This window comes from Sinocyclocheilus anshuiensis, unplaced genomic scaffold, assembly GCF_001515605.1.
Source record: "Sinocyclocheilus anshuiensis isolate Anshui unplaced genomic scaffold, SAMN03320099.WGS_v1.1 scaffold955, whole genome shotgun sequence".
NCBI lineage: Eukaryota > Metazoa > Chordata > Actinopteri > Cypriniformes > Cyprinidae > Sinocyclocheilus > Sinocyclocheilus anshuiensis.
Window position 1 is genome coordinate 556,585 of NW_015546094.1, and position 22,401 is coordinate 578,985.

Genomic DNA, 22,401 nt, shown 5'->3' on the forward strand with positions numbered 1-22,401 from the left:
AGGGATCTTATGTATTCACGAACAGCTTGTAACACTCCAAAGAGAAAGGAAAACTTGAAATCGAATCATATGACCCCTTTAAATGATATCATCATTGTAATTATTTAATGTCAATATTCTTTATTGATAAAGGATTTTTTTCCCATTGGTTTAAACCAGTGATTCTCAAACTAGGAGTGTCAATATATTAAAATAATTTAAAAAAATTAATTCCATAATTCCAATAACTTTAATTCTTAATGTTCTTCAGTGTTTACCCTTTTATTCTCAATGAATTTAAATGACTTACAGTCATTTATGATAGCACAAGTTTTTAAACAGATTTTTCCCTTACAAATATCAATTTCCACACAAAATCTTTTTGTGTTTGACAACTAGAAGAAAGTGTCTATAATGATTTTGATTATGTAAATCTATTATTTAAAAATAAAAATATTAAAATTATATATATATATTATATAATCTATTATTTAGATTATATTACAAATTCTTAATAATATGTATTATTATTTGCTTGATTATTTATTTTGTTTTATTTTTTAGGATTTTACCGTGACTTTTCCAGGTTTGAGACAACATTTTTTTTTAATTCCCATATATACAGGTTTTCCAAGAACTTCAAGAAATCTCTTTCTTAAGTAAAAATGGTTATTTAACGGAATAAATTCAAATAAGAAATATGGCATAGCAACTGTACTGAGGCCCCCTAGTGGGTCCGGGCCCCCTGGTTAGGAACCACTTGTAACCACTGGTATAAACAGTACATTGAAATATTCTGACATAAATTTGTGTACACATAAAGAAAACATTAAGCATATGCAATAAACATTATATATACAATAAATAATTGTTTGGGATATTTTATTGATTATATAATTGGATTTCCTCAGGTTTTGATTTTAGGTGTAAAGATTTTGTTTGTGTCTGGTATTCACATAGAAAACTCTGCAGCGAGTCTGTCTTTTTTGTGATGGAGATGATTCAGGAGGAGCTAATCCCAGAGTGCTGTAATCAGATTATTTATTCTGTACTTTGAGGCCCAGACCTAGCTTGGTCTACATCTCACAGTGTAACAGATGGTACAGCAAGGTCACTTACACACACACTCATTCAATCACATATTGGATGAAGTGTTCAGTCTTATCTGCTCTTGAACAAGTACCACATGACTCTCACACAAACTCAGTGAGGAACAAGTGGTATTTTACACATCATTGTCAATCATACTGAAATCAATTCTTGTCTTTGGGAATTGGTCTGCCAAAAACAAACAAACAAACAAATAAATAAAAATGATCATCTGAAAATAAAAACAAAGTTGCTGGAGAGATTGCTAATTTTTGTGTCTTTTAGTCCAGTGGTTCTCAACCGTTTTGACTCTAAGAGCTCTCAGACCCTGCATAGACAGCAATGCAACTGAAATATTCCCAGACAGAAACGTAGTAAGGACATCGGTAAAACAGTCCATGTGACATCAGTGGCTCAACTTCTGTTTTACGAAGCTACGAGAATACTTTTTGAGCGCAATGAAAACAAAAATAACAATTTATTCAACAATTCTTCTCCCCCGAGTTACGTTTTCCACCATTTTAGAGTATCACAACACATACGCACGCTTTCCCCTAAGCATAATCAACGCTGATTACGCAGATTACGTTTATGCGCGCGGTTTCTCCTCCGAACGTAAACAACACTGATTACATCGATTACGCTCTTGGGTACTCTCCAAAATGGCGAAAGATGTAATTCTTGTCAAACTTTTTGAAGTTGAGCCACTGATGTCACATGGACTGTTTTACCGATGTCCTTACTACGTTTCTGGACTTGGGAATATTTCAGTTGTGTTGCTGTCTATGCAGGGTCTGAGAGCTCTCACATTTCATCAAAAATATTTTATTTTGTGTTCCGAAGATGAACAAAGGTCTTACGGGTTTGGAACGACATGAGGGTGAGTAATTAATGACAGAATTTTCATTTTGGGGTGAACTAACCCTTTAAGTCATTTGTTTTAGTCGGTGTTTATTAGCTTTAAGGCTAACATCTGCATGTTGTTGTGCTTGCACGTTTGCAAAATGAACTTTTAGCAGATAAACACATTTAAAATTTACAGACCTTCTCCTCTGGAGAAATGGACAAAACATATTGATGACTCGTCCTGCACTGCAGATTTTGGTCCACTCATGTTCTCTCTAGAATGAGAATGTCCCTCCCCATAAATTATAAATACCACCTGCAACCATAGAAAATATGACAGGAAAGAAAAATGTGCTTTTTAAAATTTTGTGCTCTATCTTTCTCTCATTCTCTCTCTTATGTTGCAAAGTCTATCTCAGTCACTCTGTCCAAACTTATGTAGGACATACAAGTCCCTGAGCTCAACCGCCACACACTTTTCCTCTCCTCGTGTCTCTTGCTCTGTAGAACGTGAACATACGTGTACACACACATGCAGACTGCATGCGTGCTTCAGTTTCAAGAGCATCTTATGGTAGAGAAATGAACATTCAACTCACGGGCAACAGCTCTAGTGGACATTCCTGCAGTCAGCATGCCAATTGCACGCTCCATCAAAACTGATTTAAAGTAAAACACGCAAAGTCTCAAATTCACAGGTTCATAAAATGTGATGTACATCATGATTACTTAATTTATACAATACAATTATACAATCATTGAACTTTGTTAACATTCTGTGAAGCATCTGTTACAGTTGTGTGCAAGCTTTTATAATCCATATAATTTTTTTGCGAATTTCAGGAAAATTCAAACCATAAACAAGAGGGTTCAGGATGGGTGGTACAATGAGAAACTCTAATGAAAGAATGACTGACAGCCCTATAGGGAGTTCCAAAGTCACAACCCGACTCAAAGTGACCTCGCAAAAAAGAGCTACTGAGAAATTTAAGAGGATCACTATGTGTGGAATACAAGTTTGATATGCTTTTCTCCTGAAATCTAGTGAGCTTTTTCTACAAATGATAAGGATTTTAACATAAGAGTATAATATAAAACTTAAAGGCATGATAACAGTTGTGGTCAGTATGAACAAGCCAAAAACATTATTAACAATAGTGTTTGCACAAGAAAGCTTGACAATTTCCCAGTTGTGACAGTACACCTTCCACAGTTTGTTACCACACATCGTGAGACTGGCATTTAATATACCAGCAATAGCAATACAAAGCATCGGATAAATCCAGCTTATAACTATTAAAACAGATGAAAAAAATCCTGGGGGTCATTATGTCATTGTATTGTAATGGTTTACTGATTGCTACATACCTGTTAAATGCCATTAACATTAATATTGTGTTTTCATTTAATGCATATGAATAAATGACAAAAGCCTGTAAGATACATGCTTCACGGGAGACTGAGTGTGTATCAGACAGCAAGTCTGTCAGTAACCTTGGGAAAAAAGCAGCTGTTCCAAACACAGAGTTGACGGATAAACGTGTGTGTGTGTGTGTGTGTGTGTGTGTGTGTGTGCGCGTGTGTGTGTTCTGGCTTAGTCAGTAGAAATGTCAGTATGCTGGTGTTTAATTCCAGCCCATCATCTCTGATTCTCTCACAGAGCAGTATGTTTTTCTCAGTCAGTAACGTTACCACAAGAGCACAGTTATATCTCATCTGGAATTAGATAACAACTGTTACCACTTAATGACACACACCTAAGGCTTCTACTGTAAACCACACTAATTTAAATCATATAAATATAGCAGATGAAGTAACTTGCGCATCTTATAACAACATTTATCTCAGTGGAAAATTTACTATCAGAGGTTTTTGTGGGATGCCTGAAGTTTTAAATATTCTTCACAGTAATTCAATAAATCTGAGAGAAAAATTATATTTAAATAAATTAAATACACACATATCCACCTTCACATCACAAAACACACACCTACCATAAAATAATAAAATGTATAGAAACATATTACATAGCATACATTATTTTTCTGTATTTTGCTTTTTAATCTATTTTCCTCTGACCCTGACTCCCGTTCTGGTTTTTCCCCCATCTCATTTCTGTCATCGTTCACTTTGTTCTTTGTGTGTGTGTTCAGATGTTTTTAATTTCGTAGAGATGAAAGAGGACCTCTGTGTGTTTGCAGTGTTTCCGGGTGTGTCTCATCAGCTTTTTTTTAACAAGCTTTCACACTATTAGCCACTATTACAAAGTCAAACTCTAAAAGCTACTAAGGCTGCGTTTACACTTGGCATTAACATGCGACCTGTATCCAGATGTCGTCCACATACACATTGAAAAGACAAGTGTAAACACGCTTCCGATCGGAATGTTATCCGATCAGCGTGTCCTGCTCCAGAGGTAGTCGAGGACGCATTGTGATCGGATCTCAATGTCGTGTAAACGCAATCCAGCCATCGTGTCTGCATTCACAGGTCGATGTCACGCAAAACCCCGCCCCTTCTCTCACGAACTGTCAGAAGAGAGGCCGTGGAGCGCTAGGGAGACTCGTACAGTCATTTCCCGTTGTTAAATGTCCCGCGACTGAAAATGGTTAAAAAAAGAAAACCCACCACTTCATGTCGAATTTGCACCGGGGCCATTCTCTGCAGGCTTATTTAAATATTGCGCGGGAACGACGGATCTGAGCAGTTATCCAGATAGAGAAGTCAGCTGATGTTGCCAAGTGTAAACGCACCGTGTCCTCCTGATTGACTGACGATCCGATCTGCTTGATCGGATCACGGTGATCGCATGTTAATATCAAGTGTAAACGCAGCCTAAGATGTGCTTCAATAGTGACAAAATGTTTAATTTGTAAGATCAACGTGAGCTGATAGGGGTGATCCTCACTTTCTATTCATTTAATTATTGAGTGGTGTCACCTACCACACACGCACTCGCTTTTATCACAGGATCTGTGGCGTTGTTGTGTGTCCCGTGCAGGCTGGCTAGAAGGCCACTGTGTGTGTGTGTGTGTCCGGTTGGTTTTGGGCAGGTGGTGTGATGCTGAGAGTCATTAGGCATTAAATGCAGCAGCTGACGGCGACAAACTCTCACGCTGAGAGAGCAGCAGGTCAGTATCTAATTACCCCACAGGAAGTGGCATATATTCCTCTGTCTCTCCCTCTTTCTGTCTGCTAATCTCTCTCTCTTTGGATATCTCTCTTAGTCTGTCAGCTTTTCTCTCAGTCTCCACCACTGCATGCTCTTCTCTCTTTCCATCTGTCCCCTCTTTTGTTTCTCCTCTTTATCACTCCATCTTCTCTCACATTCTCATTCTCTTTGAATAGGCGTCACCTGGCTGTGTGCGTGAGTCTAGGTCTTTCGGTCTAAAGCAGGCGTGTCGGCTGACCATACAAATGCAGATAAAAACCTCAGTCAAATGTCGTGTTGTGTTTGGCTGTGTATTTTTTACATCACTGCTTGAATTTGCAAATATAATCAAAAGACATAGGTCTGTTTTGGATTGCTGATAAAACCTCCTCTTGCACGTAAGGTTTGATAGTAAGGATAGTTTCTGCTGGCCCCCTTTTTTTGTACAGTATTTCCCTGCTGATATTTTGGCAAAACAGATTTTATATTACAATATTTTAATGAAAAATAAGTGAAATGTTGGATTAAAAGTAATATTTACAAATAGTTTTATTTTAATAACATTAAATACAGTAATTTTATATATTATATATAATGTAAAAATAGCTCAAATGTAATCATATTATTTATATAAGTATTAAATATATTATATAATATTAAATATAACAGTACTTACAAATAAATATATTGATATATTTGTATTAAATATTTTATTTACACAACCAAGCATATACAAAAGCATGTACATTTTTATTGTGTATTCAATTGATTGTTTTAAATTTGCAGTATTACAGTAGTAGTTTTCATATTATATTTATATATAGAGAGAGAGAGAGAGAGAGCATACTACAACTGTTTTAATATTTAAATATAAATACAGAATACTATTTTAATTGCAATAGTTTTTAAATATAACAACATACTTGTTGAATATTTTATATATTTTAAAATATTATTGTTTTAATAAACAATACTACAGATACGTCGTGTACTTTTAATCATACTCATAATTACCAAATTGGCACGGTTCTTTCCATACATTGACCAGCAGGGGGCTCTTCTCATCCAGAGCCTCATGTGAGAGTTCCTGTTACACAGGGTCTTTCCTCAGTAATTTCCTGGAAGGGGATTCACTATTCGCACATCGACTGCACCACAAGAATAGTTCTTCATTCCCTGGAGGGAGGCATATTGGTTGTTCTGGAACCTCGGTATTGATCAGTCAGAGGTCAGATGATACACGGTTTCCTGCTTTAATGATGACTGCCCCACTAAAATGGCACCACCCGAGTCTCACGGGAGCCATCTTGGCTCTGCTGGATTTATACTGTGCTGCAGTCTTCCGGTATGATAGGATTACACATCCAGCCAATAGAAACGGAAGGGGGTGTATTGTGATAGTACATTGAAAGGTCAAAACTGTCCATGATAGAATAATTATCTCAACCTCAGGTGATATATATTTCTAATTGGATAAAATCATCAGTCTGTTAGATGAAAACAGAAGTGTAATATCCTCCAGAGTCTGAACTTTGATCTCTGTCTTAATTTAGATAAAGAACAAAGTGTGAAAAATTCGATTTAAGATGTTTTGAAGCGCATGCACTCTGAACTGTGCATGTGTGCACGTTTCACGAAACATTTTAAACATTCATGTCACTGTGATCTGAAACAGACACATATTCAACCTAATCAGAGTGTCTTTGATGAACAACAAGAGTCTTTGTGATGCCACACTCTCAAGTTCTGTATTCTTTCAGCAAATTAAATGAGGTTAAATTACCTCTTTGAGGTGAGAGGGACGGACGGTTATGTTTGGACACTTCCCATGATCCACCATCTGCCAGACCAGTGTTCAAAACGAAATCACAGTGAATGTAGAGTAAATGACTTTAAATGTTCTATTACATTGCAGGTAGAGACTAAACGCTCTCTAAATAACTGAATATTCTCTGTGTTTTAGTATGGGCGATCGGATAGCTATCGCGTGGCCACCACGCAAGATAACGATGATAAAGATTCTCCAAAAAAGAAGAAGGGGACTAAGGATCTTGATGATCTGAAGAAAGAAGTTCCCCTGGTAAGAATCACACTGACAAAGCAACATGGTAGCAATCTTTTTCTTTTGTTAATTTTCCTTTTCACCTTCCATTTCAGACAGAACACAAGATGTCCGTTGAGGAAGTATGCCGGAAATTTCAGACAGACATTGTTCAGGTAAATTTACAAATTATTTAGTGTTTGCTAAAAAACACCCTTTTCCAATTATAAATCTGATGTGTGTAGGTGATTTAAAAAATGTTTACATATAATAGAGCAGAAAATATTCACCTGAGTAGATGAACACATTATAGGACTGACTGTTTTGCAGCACTTCTCCTTATTGACCACTAGAGAGCTCCATACTCTGTATAATACAATGGTTTAAACATTTTGCATCCCAGGTAGAATACATTCACTAGCTGTAATGATGACAAAGCTGTTTGTTTTCAAACTTTTCAATTAACAGAAACTAGGAGTTTCAGTAAGGTATAGTAGATTTATGGAATATAATAAATATTATAAATATTTAGAAGATACGTGACTGTGATTAATTTCATGATCCAAGAAGTTTCTATAACTGCATATTATTCAATTAAAACAACAGTTTTTGACGGGAAAAATAAAAATAAGAAATAAAATGCCAATTTATACATTTTACGTCTTGTTTGTAGCACTAAGATTAGCTTAAATAAGTTTTTGTTAATTTATTTAACTATTTAATAATATTTTATATCTTTTTACCTAGTTCAGAAAATGCTTACTTTAGTGTTACGTTTTTTAAAACATAATTTGTTTCGGGTATGGCTGTTGTGCTGAAATATTATTTTTGAGCACTAGGGAGCACTATACTCTATGTAATACATTTAATGCATTCTTTTTGATAAATAAACAAATAAACGTGTATTTTAAATAAATTCAAGTCATCTTGTCACCTCCTTGTATGTGTACTGAGGCCCCCTGGATGAGAACCACTGGCATAATAGACCCTTATTAGTACACAGCATACTTGATATGTTCACACAGTGAATACTTAAAATAAAACTTTGAATTTTAATTTGAAAGTAACGTTTGCTAATGATTAATTCAATTTAATTTTTGCATTTTAGCTACTTGTTCGAAACTGAGTGGCACATTGATTTAGTCATTTTAGGCAATTATCTCTCTTTCTCTCTTCACAAAAGGGTTTAACTAATGCAAAGGCTAGAGACTTTCTGGCAAGAGACGGGCCAAATGCTCTGACCCCACCTCCCACAACACCCGAGTGGGTTAAATTCTGTCGTCAGCTGTTTGGAGGTTTCTCCATCCTGCTGTGGACCGGAGCCATTCTCTGTTTCCTGGCCTACGCCATACAGGCTGCTACCGAAGATGAGCCAGCTGGAGATAACGTGCGTATACATTCACACGCTAGCACCGTGTCCTGCTTCAGTGAATCCACATTGAATCTGAATACATGAATATAATATTTGAATGTGTCTTCTTTGTTCTCCTCTCAGTTGTACCTGGGTATCGTGCTGTCTGCTGTGGTCATCATCACTGGCTGCTTCTCCTACTTCCAGGAGGCAAAAAGCTCCAAGATCATGGAATCATTTAAAAACATGGTGCCCCAGGTACTGGAAACAATCCATGCAGACTTAAAATACACAGAAACACAAAGATACAGTGAGTAGAAATGACTCTCTTTCTATCCACAGCAAGCATTAGTAATCCGTGAAGGAGAGAAGATGCAGATCAACGCTGAGGAAGTGGTAGCAGGCGACCTGGTAGAGGTCAAAGGTGGAGACCGAATCCCAGCTGACCTTAGAATCACCTCTTCTCATGGCTGCAAGGTTTGTGGTTTATAAACTCCAATCCTTTGTAAGGAATCGTACTCGCTTTGCTACCCATTGGGCAACCGTGTGTCTCTGATATCATACGTAGGTGGATAACTCCTCCCTCACCGGCGAATCAGAACCTCAGACGAGATCACCTGACTGCACTCATGACAATCCTCTGGAAACCCGTAACATCGCTTTCTTCTCCACTAACTGTGTGGAAGGTTTGGGATTTGCTACAGTGAAGTGTTGAACCTGTCTACCTACGTAAAAGTCAAGTTCAGAGGTGTGACGTTTTTTGTTTCTCTATCAGGCACCGCTCGTGGTATTGTAATCTGCACTGGCGATCGCACCGTGATGGGCCGCATTGCCTCGCTGACCTCAGGACTGGAGACAGGGAAAACCCCCATCGCCAAGGAGATCTAGCACTTTATTCACATCATCACAGGCGTGGCTGTCTTCCTAGGAGTGTCTTTCTTCATTCTGTCCATCATTTTGGGATACTCCTGGCTGGAGGCCGTCATTTTTCTCATCGGAATCATCGTCGCTAATGTGCCTGAGGGTCTGCTGGCTACTGTCACTGTGAGCACATGCAGTCAACTAAGCATTTAACAGTTCTGTAAGGGTAGAAACTAGGGGTGGGTGATATACTAGTAGACATGATTAATGGTAGAAATTTGTCAGCCGGTAGAGATTTTGGACTATTGTCTCTATCGTGGTTACACACTCACATGACGCTGTTGTGCTTCGTGGTCTCGAAAACTTATCGTTTGCACACGTTTTTAAGCATTACGGTTTAAAACAAGTGATTTTAAGTTGGTAAAACGCAAGCAGCAGCGCAAGAGAACTCATTTCGCTCTATGCGCATGCTATCTGGGAGACTGTTTTTGAGTGCTGTCGGAGACGCTTTATAGGCCATGAACGGTTAAATACACACACTTTTATGTGTCAAAATGCCCGTCTTTGCAACTGTCCTCGTAACCACATTAATTAAGGTCTTAAATGAAAGCAAACAGCTGAGAAAGGAAATGTGTAACAGTATATTGGATCTGGGCAGCTCTTAAAGTGACAGCAGTCCAATATTCCTACTAGGGCTGTCAAAATGGCTGAAAAACGAAATTTGAATTTTTTATTTAAATATTATCAATATTCGAATTATATTCGAATTTAAAAGGCTTAATTTCAGTTAGGGGAAAAAAAAGCTTTTGGCTTCTCTCCTGAGGCCACAAGAGGGCGCATCGAGCAAAATATTATGCACGTTTCTTGAAAGCATAATAAAATAACACGACTATCTTTGAAAAAAGTGCATAATGTTTAACAATGTTTATAAACCTTATATAATTAATAAAGTTGCTTAAACAATTAGAAACAAAACAGCATCATGCATGTATGTATAGTTTAATAGGCTGCAAATGACCGAAAACCAAGATAGGCTAACAAAAGCATTAAAATGCAATGACACTTAGGCTACATCGTCGTCGCATTTTGTGCACCACTGATAAGGCTGCCTGACGCACACCTAAAATGTGGATTTTTATTTTAAATTCGACGAATATTCGAAATTCAATTTTTTTTTGTAAGCCCTAATTCCTGCTGTCTGTCATTCATGTTAATCAAAACAGAAAAAATCTCACTGCTCTTGTCTAAATCACTTTTGTAACTTTAATAAGAAGAAATATATATTTAATTTACACAGTGAAGAATATGCAGTGTTTTCATACATTTGATTACTTTATACAATGTATGTTGCATTTCTTATTTTTTTATTCTACTGTAGATTTTTTGTCCTATTTATTATAGTTAGTTTCTTATTCTTATTTAATCGCTGACTGTTTAGTATGACTGTTCACTGACTGTTTAGCTGACTGTTTCAGTAACTTGAGTTTTATTTTTAAATTTAGGCTAGTATTAGTTTTTTTAAGCAAAAAATAACTACATCATCATGATATATATTGTTACCGTGAAATAAAATTACTCACATTGTGATATAAGATTTTGGTCATATCGCCAACCCCTTCTAGGAATTAAGAATCAAAAACATACAGTGTAACTAGTGTAGTCCGAAAAATAATCAACCAGGGTAGTCTGATTCCCAACTGAATGACTCTCATTAACCAGTTCTTTTCAGTGCATCAGAACCTTGACTTCACACCAGTTTGTTCCTTGATTTTTAGAGCCTTTATGTATTTTTTTTTAGTGAAGCATTTAGCACGACCAGTGTAGTCCGATTTCTGGGCAAAAGACTATTTATATTGCATCAAAACATATAGTGAATTTATAACAGTTAATATGTTGCAACTAAAAAGTTTAAACACCTTTTGCAATAATTGTTTTAAATGTATTTATTATTTAAAATGATCAATTCATAATCATTTTGCAATTAAATCACTATTAAGGAACCGGAACAATTTAGACAAATTGGAACTAATTTTATATCCCTTAATGTAATTTAATTAATCTCTCTAATGTCTCTTTAATCTCAGGTGTGTCTCACTCTGACGGCAAAGCGTATGGCTCAGAAGAATTGCCTGGTTAAGAATCTCGAAGCTGTAGAGACACTAGGATCTACCTCAACTATCTGCTCGGACAAGACTGGAACTCTGACCCAGAATCGAATGACCGTCGCACATATGTGGTTCGACAACCAGATCCATGAAGCTGACACCACTGAAGATCAGTCTGGTTTGTTCTTTTCTTCATTTTAAGAGCCGAATGATGATCTAGTCTTACCCAATTTATGACACCAGTTTTTCCCTCCAGAGTCTAAGTTGATCTCTTTCTGCAGGTGCATCATTTGATAAGAGCTCAGTGACATGGGTGGCTCTGGCCCGTGTGGCGGCTCTGTGTAACAGGGCTGTGTTTAAGGCAGCACAAGACACTCTGCCCATCCTAAAGAGGGACGTTGCGGGTGATGCTTCTGAGTCTGCCCTGCTCAAGTGTATCGAGCTGTCCTGTGGCTCAGTCAAGATGATGAGAGAGAAGAACAAGAAAGTAACCGAAATCCCATTCAACTCTACCAACAAATACCAGGTTTGTCATCAGTTACTGATTTTCAAAATCAAACAGAAAATATCAATATGAGTTACAATCAATGGAAAAGCTGAGGTTCAACGAACAAACAATAGCACATTGTGTAGTGCAAAACATTGTCGTTATTGTGAAAATAGTGGAACTAAATATTGTTTGGTTCTGATAAAAGACTAAATGTAAATCTGAAATCCTTTTATTTGAGACAAATGTGGATAATAAAGTGTCTGGAGCTCCTACCGGCATAGAGACGGGGTGTAATCACAAACTTAGTTAAGTGTAGTCATCCCTCTTTCCATATTTTTCCCAGCTGTCCGTCCATGAGACAGAAGACCCCAACGATAACCGCTACCTGTTGGTGATGAAGGGAGCGCCAGAGCGCATCCTAGATCGTTGTTCCACCATAATGCTGCAGGGTAAAGAGCAGCCCATGGATGAGGAGATGAAGGAGGCCTTCCAGAATGCCTACCTGGAGCTTGGAGGACTTGGAGAGCGAGTGCTGGGTGCGTATATGTAAGGAATAATTGAGGATGGGCCGTTGAATTATTAGAAAAATAATGCACACCCGAGGTGGTGATGCGGCCACGACGCGAAGCGGAGACCGTTGACCATTGTTCATCTACACGTTAATATAGTTGATGTCCATTTTTGGGAGTTTGAGCGGCTGTGTAATAAGCAGAGAAATGTATCATTGTTGCGAAATAAACCCCTTTATGATAAATGAATGATTATAAAACATAACCACCTTAAAATTGAGTATATATAAAAATCGATTATATTAAACTATATGCATCAAAAGTTGGGATTTTTTTTTCTTTTTTTCCAAATTGAATAAATTGCATTTTAAAATATATCCTAATAGAAAACAGTTCTTTTAATTGTACTAATAATTCAGAATATTACTGGTTTTATTGTTTTTTTCATTAAAAAAAAACTGCAGTCTTCATGGGCATAAGAAATATCTTTCCAAACATTAAAAACTCAATTATATATTATACAAATATGTGTAAACTTGCCTTCTTTCCACAGGATTCTGCCACCTCTTACTGCCCGAGGACCAGTACCCTAAAGGCTTTGCCTTTGACACAGAAGATGTGAATTTCCAGACAGACAACCTTTGCTTTGTGGGACTGATGTCAATGATCGACCCACCCCGTGCTGCCGTGCCTGATGCTGTGGGAAAGTGCCGTTCTGCTGGAATCAAGGTCATCATGGTGACAGGAGATCACCCCATCACTGCCAAGGCCATCGCCAAGGGTGTGGGCATCATCTCAGAGGGTAACGAGACTGTGGAAGACATCGCTGCCCGCCTCAACATACCCGTCAGTCAGGTCAATCCCAGGTAATGCAATGATCAGCACTGTAAATGCACACGGCACCTCAACATGCATTTACGGTGCGGTCAGATTAGCGAAATTTCGTGTGCAAAAAAAGATTCATTGTCTGTCAGTAGTATAGCATTGAATGAAGCACAGCTCAAACAGAAATCACCTCCAAGCCAAGCAGCTTTCTGTTGGCCAACATGGCCAACTTGAACCTATTGCGAAATCTGAATGGCAAAATATTTTGCCCTCATGCAAAATTCCTTTTGAAATATTGGATTTTGCCTTAAAAATTTGCCGGACAAAGTGATTGCACTACAATCGTGTATTTATTGTTTTGTGTGTTTTAGGGATGCCAAAGCTTGTGTGATTCATGGAACAGATCTGAAGGACTATTCTCAAGAGCAAATAGACGAAGTTCTGCAGAACCACACTGAGATTGTGTTTGCCAGGACGTCTCCTCAGCAAAAACTCATTATTGTAGAGGGTTGCCAGCGACAGGTAAACACACATCTTGCATTTCAGGATTGTTTATGTTCCTCAGTCCTCCAAAAGTCCTTTGTCATTTTAATAATGTCTTGATTACAGCTTTCTACATGTCCTGTTTATGTTTCTGTCACTTAGGGAGCCATTGTGGCTGTAACAGGTGATGGTGTGAACGACTCTCCGGCCCTGAAGAAGGCTGATATCGGTGTTGCTATGGGCATTGCAGGGTCTGATGTGTCTAAACAGGCCGCTGACATGATTCTGCTGGACGACAACTTTGCCTCCATTGTTACTGGAGTAGAAGAAGGTGAGTAAGACAAGAGGAGACTAGTGAATTGGAGGGCAGGACCAATGCCTTTTGATGTTGTCAAACAACATATGAAAATCCATTTCTCCCCATGCAGGCCGACTTATCTTTGATAATTTGAAGAAGTCCATTGCGTACACCCTGACCAGCAACATCCCTGAGATCACTCCCTTCCTGTTCTTCATTATCGTCAATATCCCTCTGCCCCTGGGCACCATCACCATCCTCTGCATCGACCTGGGAACTGACATGGTAAGCACGAAAAACAGAAAAGGAAAATAGGAGAAATAATGACCGACTCTCACACTAATATATACTCACACAAACATGAACAGAAATGTAACTTTCTCTCTACCTCCACAGGTTCCTGCTATTTCCCTAGCTTATGAAGCTGCAGAGAGTGACATCATGAAGAGGCAGCCCAGGAACCCTCTGAGAGACAAACTTGTGAACGAGCGTCTCATCAGCATTGCTTACGGACAGATTGGTTAGTCACAAACAACTTTGAAACTGTCAGTTGTGCTACAAGCTACCGATATTAGGGTGGAAAACCTGGAAATAAAATTTTAAATTGTGAGTTCCAGGCCTGAAAAATTATCTATTTCTTATCCAGTTATCATTACAGGAAAGGTTATTTGTTAATTATTTTAAAAGAAGTTAAAAGAAATATAAAATAGATTAACTGTTTTATATTTTAATGTATATTAAAACTGTAATTTATTCTTATAAAAAGCTGAATTTTCAGCAGTCATTACTCTAGTTCTGTCTTCTGTGTCACATGATCATTCTAATATGCTAATTTGCTGCTCTAAAAACCGGTTTTTAGAATTCTTTAATGAGTAGAACGAACATAGATTATTTGAAATAGAAATATTTTGTAACATTTCATTTTTAATGTCACTTTTGATCAGTTTAATGCATCCTTGCTGAATAAAAGCATTCTTTTTTTTTAAATATCACTGATCCCAAACATTCGAACAATAGTGTATATCATTCAGACATTGGAACATTAAACATACAGCATTAAACATTTGAACAAATCAGCTCACCTACACATTTGCTCATAGTACCACAAATAAAACTAGAAAATATGACAAACTTGTTTGGAAACAACAATGAAACAGTGTTATACTGTTATTTCTTTTTGTAAAATGAAAAAAAAAAAAAGATTAAAAAAAAAAAAGTTTTTTTATATAACTAATAAATATTAAAATTGTGCGGGCATCTGTGCAAAACAAAAGTAAGCATGTGCTTGTGTGTGTAGGTATGATCCAGGCTTTGGGTGGTTTCTTCAGCTACTTTGTGATTTTGGCTGAGAATGGCTTCCTGCCGTCACTGCTCGTGGGTATCAGACTCAACTGGGATGATCGTTCGATGAACGACCTGGAGGACAGTTATGGACAGCAGTGGGTGAGTGTTTTCATGCGTTGTGGAAGTGTTTAGATCTCATACATGTCTCATGAGAGATTCAGGGGCCGTTTACACGACAACGTATTCAGCCAAAAACAGGAAACTTTTTATGCGTTTTGCCTGTTCGTTTACACGACAACGGTGTTTTGGGGACTGAAAACGCATATTTTTGAAAATGGGTTTCAAAGTGCAAGTTTTTGAAAACGCCACCGTTGTCGTTTCCGTGTAAACACCCAAAACGGGAATCTTTGAAAACGGTGACGTCATGCATGTGCGTAGTATGTGTTAGGTATGTAGACATGCGCAATACGTGTCAATTTTAAAGGCAAGCGCGAACAAACATACACAACAATGGCGGAGTACATGGTACTGATGTTGTTGCTCAAAAGTTTGCTAACGCTTCTTCAGCAAAGTGTGGATTTACTTCACCAATATTACAACCAACAATGGAGACGCATCATATACAACATATAATCGTCACTTCCCTACAGGTACTGTTTGCTAACAAGGTGACGGCGCCAACTACTGGCCTGGCATATGTAATACAGCGTTTTTGCCCGTTTTCGCGGATATGTGTAAACGCGAATCGTTTTGAAAACGTTGTCGTGTATACGTGAAACTTTTTAAAAATGCAAGGGAAAACTTTTCCGTTTTTGACTACATTGTTGTCGTGTAAGCGTAGCCTCAGAGACGTTTCCCTGCATGTTGTAAGATGTTGTGTTCATGTTCCCCAGACGTACGAGCAGAGGAAGATTGTTGAGTTCACATGTCACACAGCGTTCTTTGTCAGTATTGTGGTTGTACAATGGGCTGATGTCATCATCTGCAAGACCAGACGCAACTCAGTATTCCAGCAGGGCATGAAGTGAGTTCAGGACGTGTGTGTACATTTATGTGTTTGTATTCACAAGAACATTTGATGTAATTGTGTTTTTCCTTTTACAGGAATAAGATTCTGATCTTTGGGCTGTTTGAAGAAACAGCTCTTGCTGCATTCCTCTCATACTGCCCGGGCATGGATGTGGCCCTCAGGATGTACCCGCTCAAGTGAGTTTAACACTGTTAGATCGGGTCTCCATGCCAGATAATAATTAGGATCCAGCCCCGGATGCCAGATCCCATCAGAAAATATCAGTTTGTCCAGTAACAGAACAACTAGTCAGCAGAGCTGTTGATACCCAAAATGAGTGTTTAACAGTCTTCTGTCAGTCAAGAAGTTGACTGAGAAAAGCCAGAGAAGAGCAGAAGCAGGAGACGAAGGGATAATGGTAAAAAATAACAGAGTTTATTGAACAATCTTAGTTGCTTATGTCTCAATGTTCAAACTTCGTCTGACCAGCACAAATTCAACATGTACTGTTATACCAAAACTGCTTCACAGCAACATCCCATTAACATTCCCTCTTATCTATCTCTTATTCATACAGACAAAACAGTTCATGAAACCCCACAAGCATGAGATTGAACAACAATGAAAATGCATAAGCTAGGAAACATTAATAAGAAATATAAAATATGAAATATAGAAACATAATAAATGAATAAACATAAATGAATAAACAATAAAAAAATACTTGAATGATATGATAAAAATGATCAAATAATAAAAATAATCAAATAATAAATCATATGAATGACTAATGATTATAAAATGATTATGTGAATAAATGATTATAAATTAATTAAAAAACATGAAAATAAAAACACAACACACACAATTTGCACGTGAGGATCTAAGGATCCTTCAACACACACACGTGCACAAATGTGTACAGGAAAAGGGATTTTCCAGTTGCAAGCAAACTCCAGTTACACCTCAAAGGACATTTCTAATGTTTTGGGTCAGTAAGGTCTTTTTTGCTTATTTTTGAAAAACATTAATACTTTTATTTAGCAAGGAAGATCAAAAATGACAGTAAAGACATTAAAGAATAGTATTTTTCAAATAAATGCTTAACTTTCTATTCATCAAAGAATCCAGGGGAAAAAAAATATTGACCAGCATGTTTCATGAAAATGTTTCTTGATTACCAAATCAGCATATTAGAAAGATAATATGACAATGATAACTGAAGTAAAATTTCAGTTTTGCCATCACAGGAATAAATTATATTTTTAAATGTATTAAAACAGAAAAAAAATATTTTAATTTGTAATAAACATCATTTCATAAGATTACTGTTTTTCCCCTTTTTTTGAATGGTAGTGTATCTACATACTTAGCAATGCCTTCTTCACAAAACATTTTTAATAAATGTCAATTTGAGATAAAAATGGTTTTTAAACCATTTACATGCAGTAGACATTCATGCTTTTCATGTTTCTTGAATATGGGGTGTAAAAATGCATAAATGGATTTATATGACAATAAACATTCAATGTACAGCTTACGAATTTAATGCTAATAGTCAAACTTTAATAATATATTGAAATTATTATTATTATTCACAATGTATTATGCATGAATTTCTTATTCAGAATACTGTTATTGAGCTTGTAAACCGGCTCTCTAAATATATTTCTTAATTTTATTCAATTATTGAGAATCTGAAAATAATCAAATCAAACTTTTCATGAAGTTCATGATTCATTTTATTAGTAAATAATCAATATAATTACTAGGTCATTCATAAATACACATGTGAGACACATGACCTATATCACATGACCTAACGTTATGCTATAGACACAAATGTTCACAAACATGTACACAAACATTTCATAATCTATTACATGAAATATATGGTACTCAATAGTATTCTGCAAGTTAAAATATTCTCTCTTCTCATTTGTCTCTCTCTTATCTCCAGGCCGAGCTGGTGGTTCTGTGCTTTCCCATACAGTTTTTTAATCTTTGTGTATGACGAGGTCCGAAAGTTGCTCCTGCGCCGGAACCCCGGTGGTACGTGTTCCTTCATATAGTCTCAAAGACGCATGCACAAAATCACACACTTCTTATGAGCACGTCTGGCATTAAGACCCTAAATTGGGTTATTAAAGTTCTTTCTTTAAATCAGGGATGCAATAAAACATTGTTCAGTATAGAATTATAAATGAAAATTCATCAGTGTGCAAATGATGTGCAAAAACTCAAACTGATTCCTGCTGTCTTTTTTGCAGGATGGGTGGAAAAGGAGACATACTATTGATCAACAAATCCTTTTTACTCACATTCCTACATCTTCCATTTAGTTCTACAACTTCTCTTCCCAACCGAGACGCACAACCAGCCTTCCTTTCAAAGAGACAGCTGCTTTAAGCCAATAGCACGTCTCTCTCCCCAAAGAGGAAACCACGAAGCACCTTCCAGACTCTCAAATGTCCACATCATGCCCCCCATTTCCTATAATAATCTTTGAATGTATTTTCACACGGCAGTGTACATAATGTCTACTATATATCTAAAACTGGAAGCTGCATAATCATTATGTAGATTCAAAAGGAGCTTTTGACGCTAAAAAGGGAGTATGTACGCTCGCCCATTCCAGTTTTTCTTGATTGCTTAAACACATTTCTTGAAACTATGCCTCGTATTCTCAAAACAGTAAACACAAATCCATAACGTCTCACCCAATTCCCCAAACATCCTATTTTCAGGTTAAAATGAAGCTCTACACTCAAAACCATTCACTCTTGCTGAAAAACCAAACTTTTCCCTCAGACATCACACACAAGCTTTCAAAAACACACACACTACAACATAGTATTACACACTGGTGCAATAAATTCAAAACAATATATCCAAAACTGGTAAGTTATGTTGCTTGTGGTTCTCCCCCTCAAAAACCTTTTCACATGAACACAAAAGACACAACCAATGTATACATTGTCACATTTTTATTCATTCATGTACTACACCGCACAACTGTATAAAAAAAAAAATTATTCCGTCTCAGCATCCCGTCTTTGTTCTGGATCAGGCCAGAGAATCTCGTCCACATCACAGGCTATATTGGCCCTAGCCAGGCAGCGAGGGTAAAATCCTCTTGCATGCCTGATCCACCCCTGGCATGCATCTACTGATGGACCCCAATGCACACACTAGACTCCGTTTAACATAGGAACTTTCACATATTTCACTCATGTTTTGTTAATAATTGTGCTTGTTAGGTGATTTTATGTTCTTTAATCACTAATGGAGGTGGTTTGGTGGCTTTGTTTATATTATTTTCTACTTGCGTTTGATTGACATCGGCATCCTCTCTCACTTGTTCGTTCTTCGTTTGTGTGCTTGTTTGACTGCTACAATAACCCCAAATGTTTCAATACACTCTCAGTCTCTGTGTTTCAGGGGAAATGTAAACAATACCACATCTGATTAAACAAATAAAGGCATATCTTGGAAGATAGAAACACTGAAAAACAGTATAAAATGATTCTCTTGTATGTTTGAACTCTCGTGACTGAAGCACACTAGAAGCAGGTCAGTTTCCGATCAGGTTTTGCACAGAAAACTAGTATGGTGTTGGACAGCATCTCTGGAATAAAATCAACTGCCGACATGAACCTGCACACACCAGGTTTTGTTGTCCCCCTTTTATGCCAGTTAAATTTGCTGTTTTTGTAAATTTACAATAACTGTTGAAATAGATTTCAGTTTTTATCTGTCATATCAACAGTTTGTTCTCCTAATATCTAATTCGAGAAACAAACTTTATCGTCCAAAACATTTCTGGACCAACCAATTGAGCCTGGTGTGTGCAGGTTCCAGCGCTGGTTTATCAGGAGATGCGATCGCTATGAAGCAGTATCAGGTCTTGTTGTCTGTGTCTTTGCGTGTATGTTTGTGTGTGTGTGTGTGTGTGTGTGTGAGGTGAGGGACAGTGCGCTGATGCAGTCAGCCATTGGCTGTTCATCTGACAGACATGTGAATATTGTGATTAAAGACAGGACAAAATTACTGGTAGAAACATGTATCTGAAAGGTCAAATCCAATAAAACATCTAGTACATTTAATACTACCAAGTGATGTCTGACTCTTCATTTCTGCATCTTTATCTTCTTACCAAATATCTAATAAAATCTTTTCAAGTTTTTTTTTTTTAAATGAATTGTAATATGAGATGTTACTGTTAAATCACTGTTATTTGAAGATGCTATATTCAGTGCAGATTCGGTCCCTTTTGTGTCCCCTAAAGATCATGATATTATTGCCTTAAAATTTTCAACAACATCAATTTTAAAGTAAAAAAAGAAAAACACCTTGTGAACTTTAAGCATATTTAAGTTTTTATTTATATATAATTCTAAACATCAGTAATACTTTTCTTTAATGTGTATATATTTTCCAAGTATTAAATTCATAAAAAAGAATAATGAACGTTTTTAACTTGTCCCTCAAAATATTGTCCACCCTGTTATATTCGGCTACTGGCCCTTTAAATGAAGGTTGGAAAAATAAATTATATCTTTTCAAACAGCTGACATAATTTCTTTGAAGGAAAACAACTGCGGAAGGGGAGTGAGAGCCTCTGTTTTGTTAATTGTCTGTTTTTATTTATTTTATATTTCCAATCTGATGTGCTCAACTTTAACATATCCACCCTGTTAAGGGGAATGTGAAAAAAAGTCAATAGAAATTATTATTTGTAACAGTACCATTTTAAAAAATCCAATAAATTCTTTGATAGACCTTCTGTGTCAGACTTAGTGTAATGGCTGATTTTAGGTCAAAATGTCCACCCTGTTAAGTCAGAAAAACTAACAGGCTGGACACATTTAGTGTACATGGTGATAGTGACAGCAATTGATGCTGAAGTTGAAGAAGTGGTGTATTTAATTTTTTTATTTTTAAATATTAAATTTTACATATTCATAAATATTTAAAATTGTTGTTCATTTGTCCCTAACAGGGTGGACATTTTTGGTCCTCCTTCACATTTAATTTGGCTCATACTTGCTTGAATTTATATTGTATATATACCATATATTTATATACCAAAATTATTTTTGAACACAAGAACTGATTTAAAAGAGTGTTATGATGTCAGACCGAATCCCAGGAATGACCCATATATAGATAGATAGATAGATAGATAGATAGATCCTATCATAGTACACAAATATTACTAAACCCACACTGATGCAGTATCTTAACCTTGCTATTCTCAACTGGTTTTCAAAAGATTTTGCAATGTTGTAATGTCATATTTCTTTTCAAGGTCATATTATCTTTTACCTTGAGTAGCTGTATTCATGGTTTTTGATAAAGAGGACATGCGGTTTATATTTATCAGCATCTGCTGGACTACCAAGTGTCTACCAAGACAAATGAATCTAGACCAAAATCAGTAGTCAATTCTCAGCCTCACACACACACACAGGACTTCAAATCAACCACACCCACTGCTAAAACTCCCATCTTCTCCTTCTGTCCCCTCACTGAGGCAGAAGTATCAAAACTTCTCCTCTCCAGCAATCCTACATCATGCCCTCTAGACCCAATCCCCTCACACCTTCTCCAAGCAATCTCTCCTACATTTTTACCAGCACTCACACATATCATCAACACATCTCTCCTCACAGGCACTTTCCCCACTTTATTCAAGCAGGCTCGGGTAACCCCACTGCTCAAAAAACCTACATTAAACACTTCACTTACAGATAGCTACAGACCTGTCTCTCTCCTTCTGTTCAGTGAAAACTCTCAAACGAGTTGTTTTCAACCAGGTATCGTTTCTTTCACAGAACAACAAACTGGACGCTAACCAGTCAGGTTTCAGGAGTGGCCATTCAACTGAGACAATATATGCAAATACATATATATATAAAAATACACACACAGATTATATGATGATTGAGAATGCAGCGGCACGACTGGTCTTCAACGAGCCCAAAAGAGCCCACCTCTCTTTATCTCCTTGCATTGGTTAACGGTTGAGGCTCGCATCAAGTTCAAGACATTGATGCTTGCATATAGAACAGCCACAG

General features: G+C 36.9%; 1 protein-coding gene across 1 annotated transcript in view; it reads left to right on the forward strand.

Annotated features, from left to right (window-relative positions):
* Window positions 1-18,954, forward strand: part of LOC107700181 (sodium/potassium-transporting ATPase subunit alpha-3-like) — a 26,115-nt gene extending 7,161 nt beyond the window's left edge. Inside the window, 20 exon segments of the mRNA XM_016501738.1 lie at window positions 7,029-7,145; window positions 7,223-7,282; window positions 8,290-8,493; window positions 8,602-8,715; window positions 8,800-8,934; window positions 9,026-9,143; window positions 9,233-9,501; window positions 11,403-11,601; window positions 11,705-11,949; window positions 12,257-12,449; window positions 12,976-13,288; window positions 13,619-13,769; window positions 13,893-14,061; window positions 14,159-14,313; window positions 14,425-14,548; window positions 15,326-15,471; window positions 16,206-16,336; window positions 16,417-16,518; window positions 18,282-18,373; window positions 18,592-18,954. Of these exon segments, the coding sequence (XP_016357224.1) occupies window positions 7,029-7,145; window positions 7,223-7,282; window positions 8,290-8,493; window positions 8,602-8,715; window positions 8,800-8,934; window positions 9,026-9,143; window positions 9,233-9,501; window positions 11,403-11,601; window positions 11,705-11,949; window positions 12,257-12,449; window positions 12,976-13,288; window positions 13,619-13,769; window positions 13,893-14,061; window positions 14,159-14,313; window positions 14,425-14,548; window positions 15,326-15,471; window positions 16,206-16,336; window positions 16,417-16,518; window positions 18,282-18,373; window positions 18,592-18,620 (3,066 nt within the window). The 3' untranslated portion in view covers window positions 18,621-18,954.
* Window positions 18,955-22,401: the final 3,447 nt, after the last annotated feature.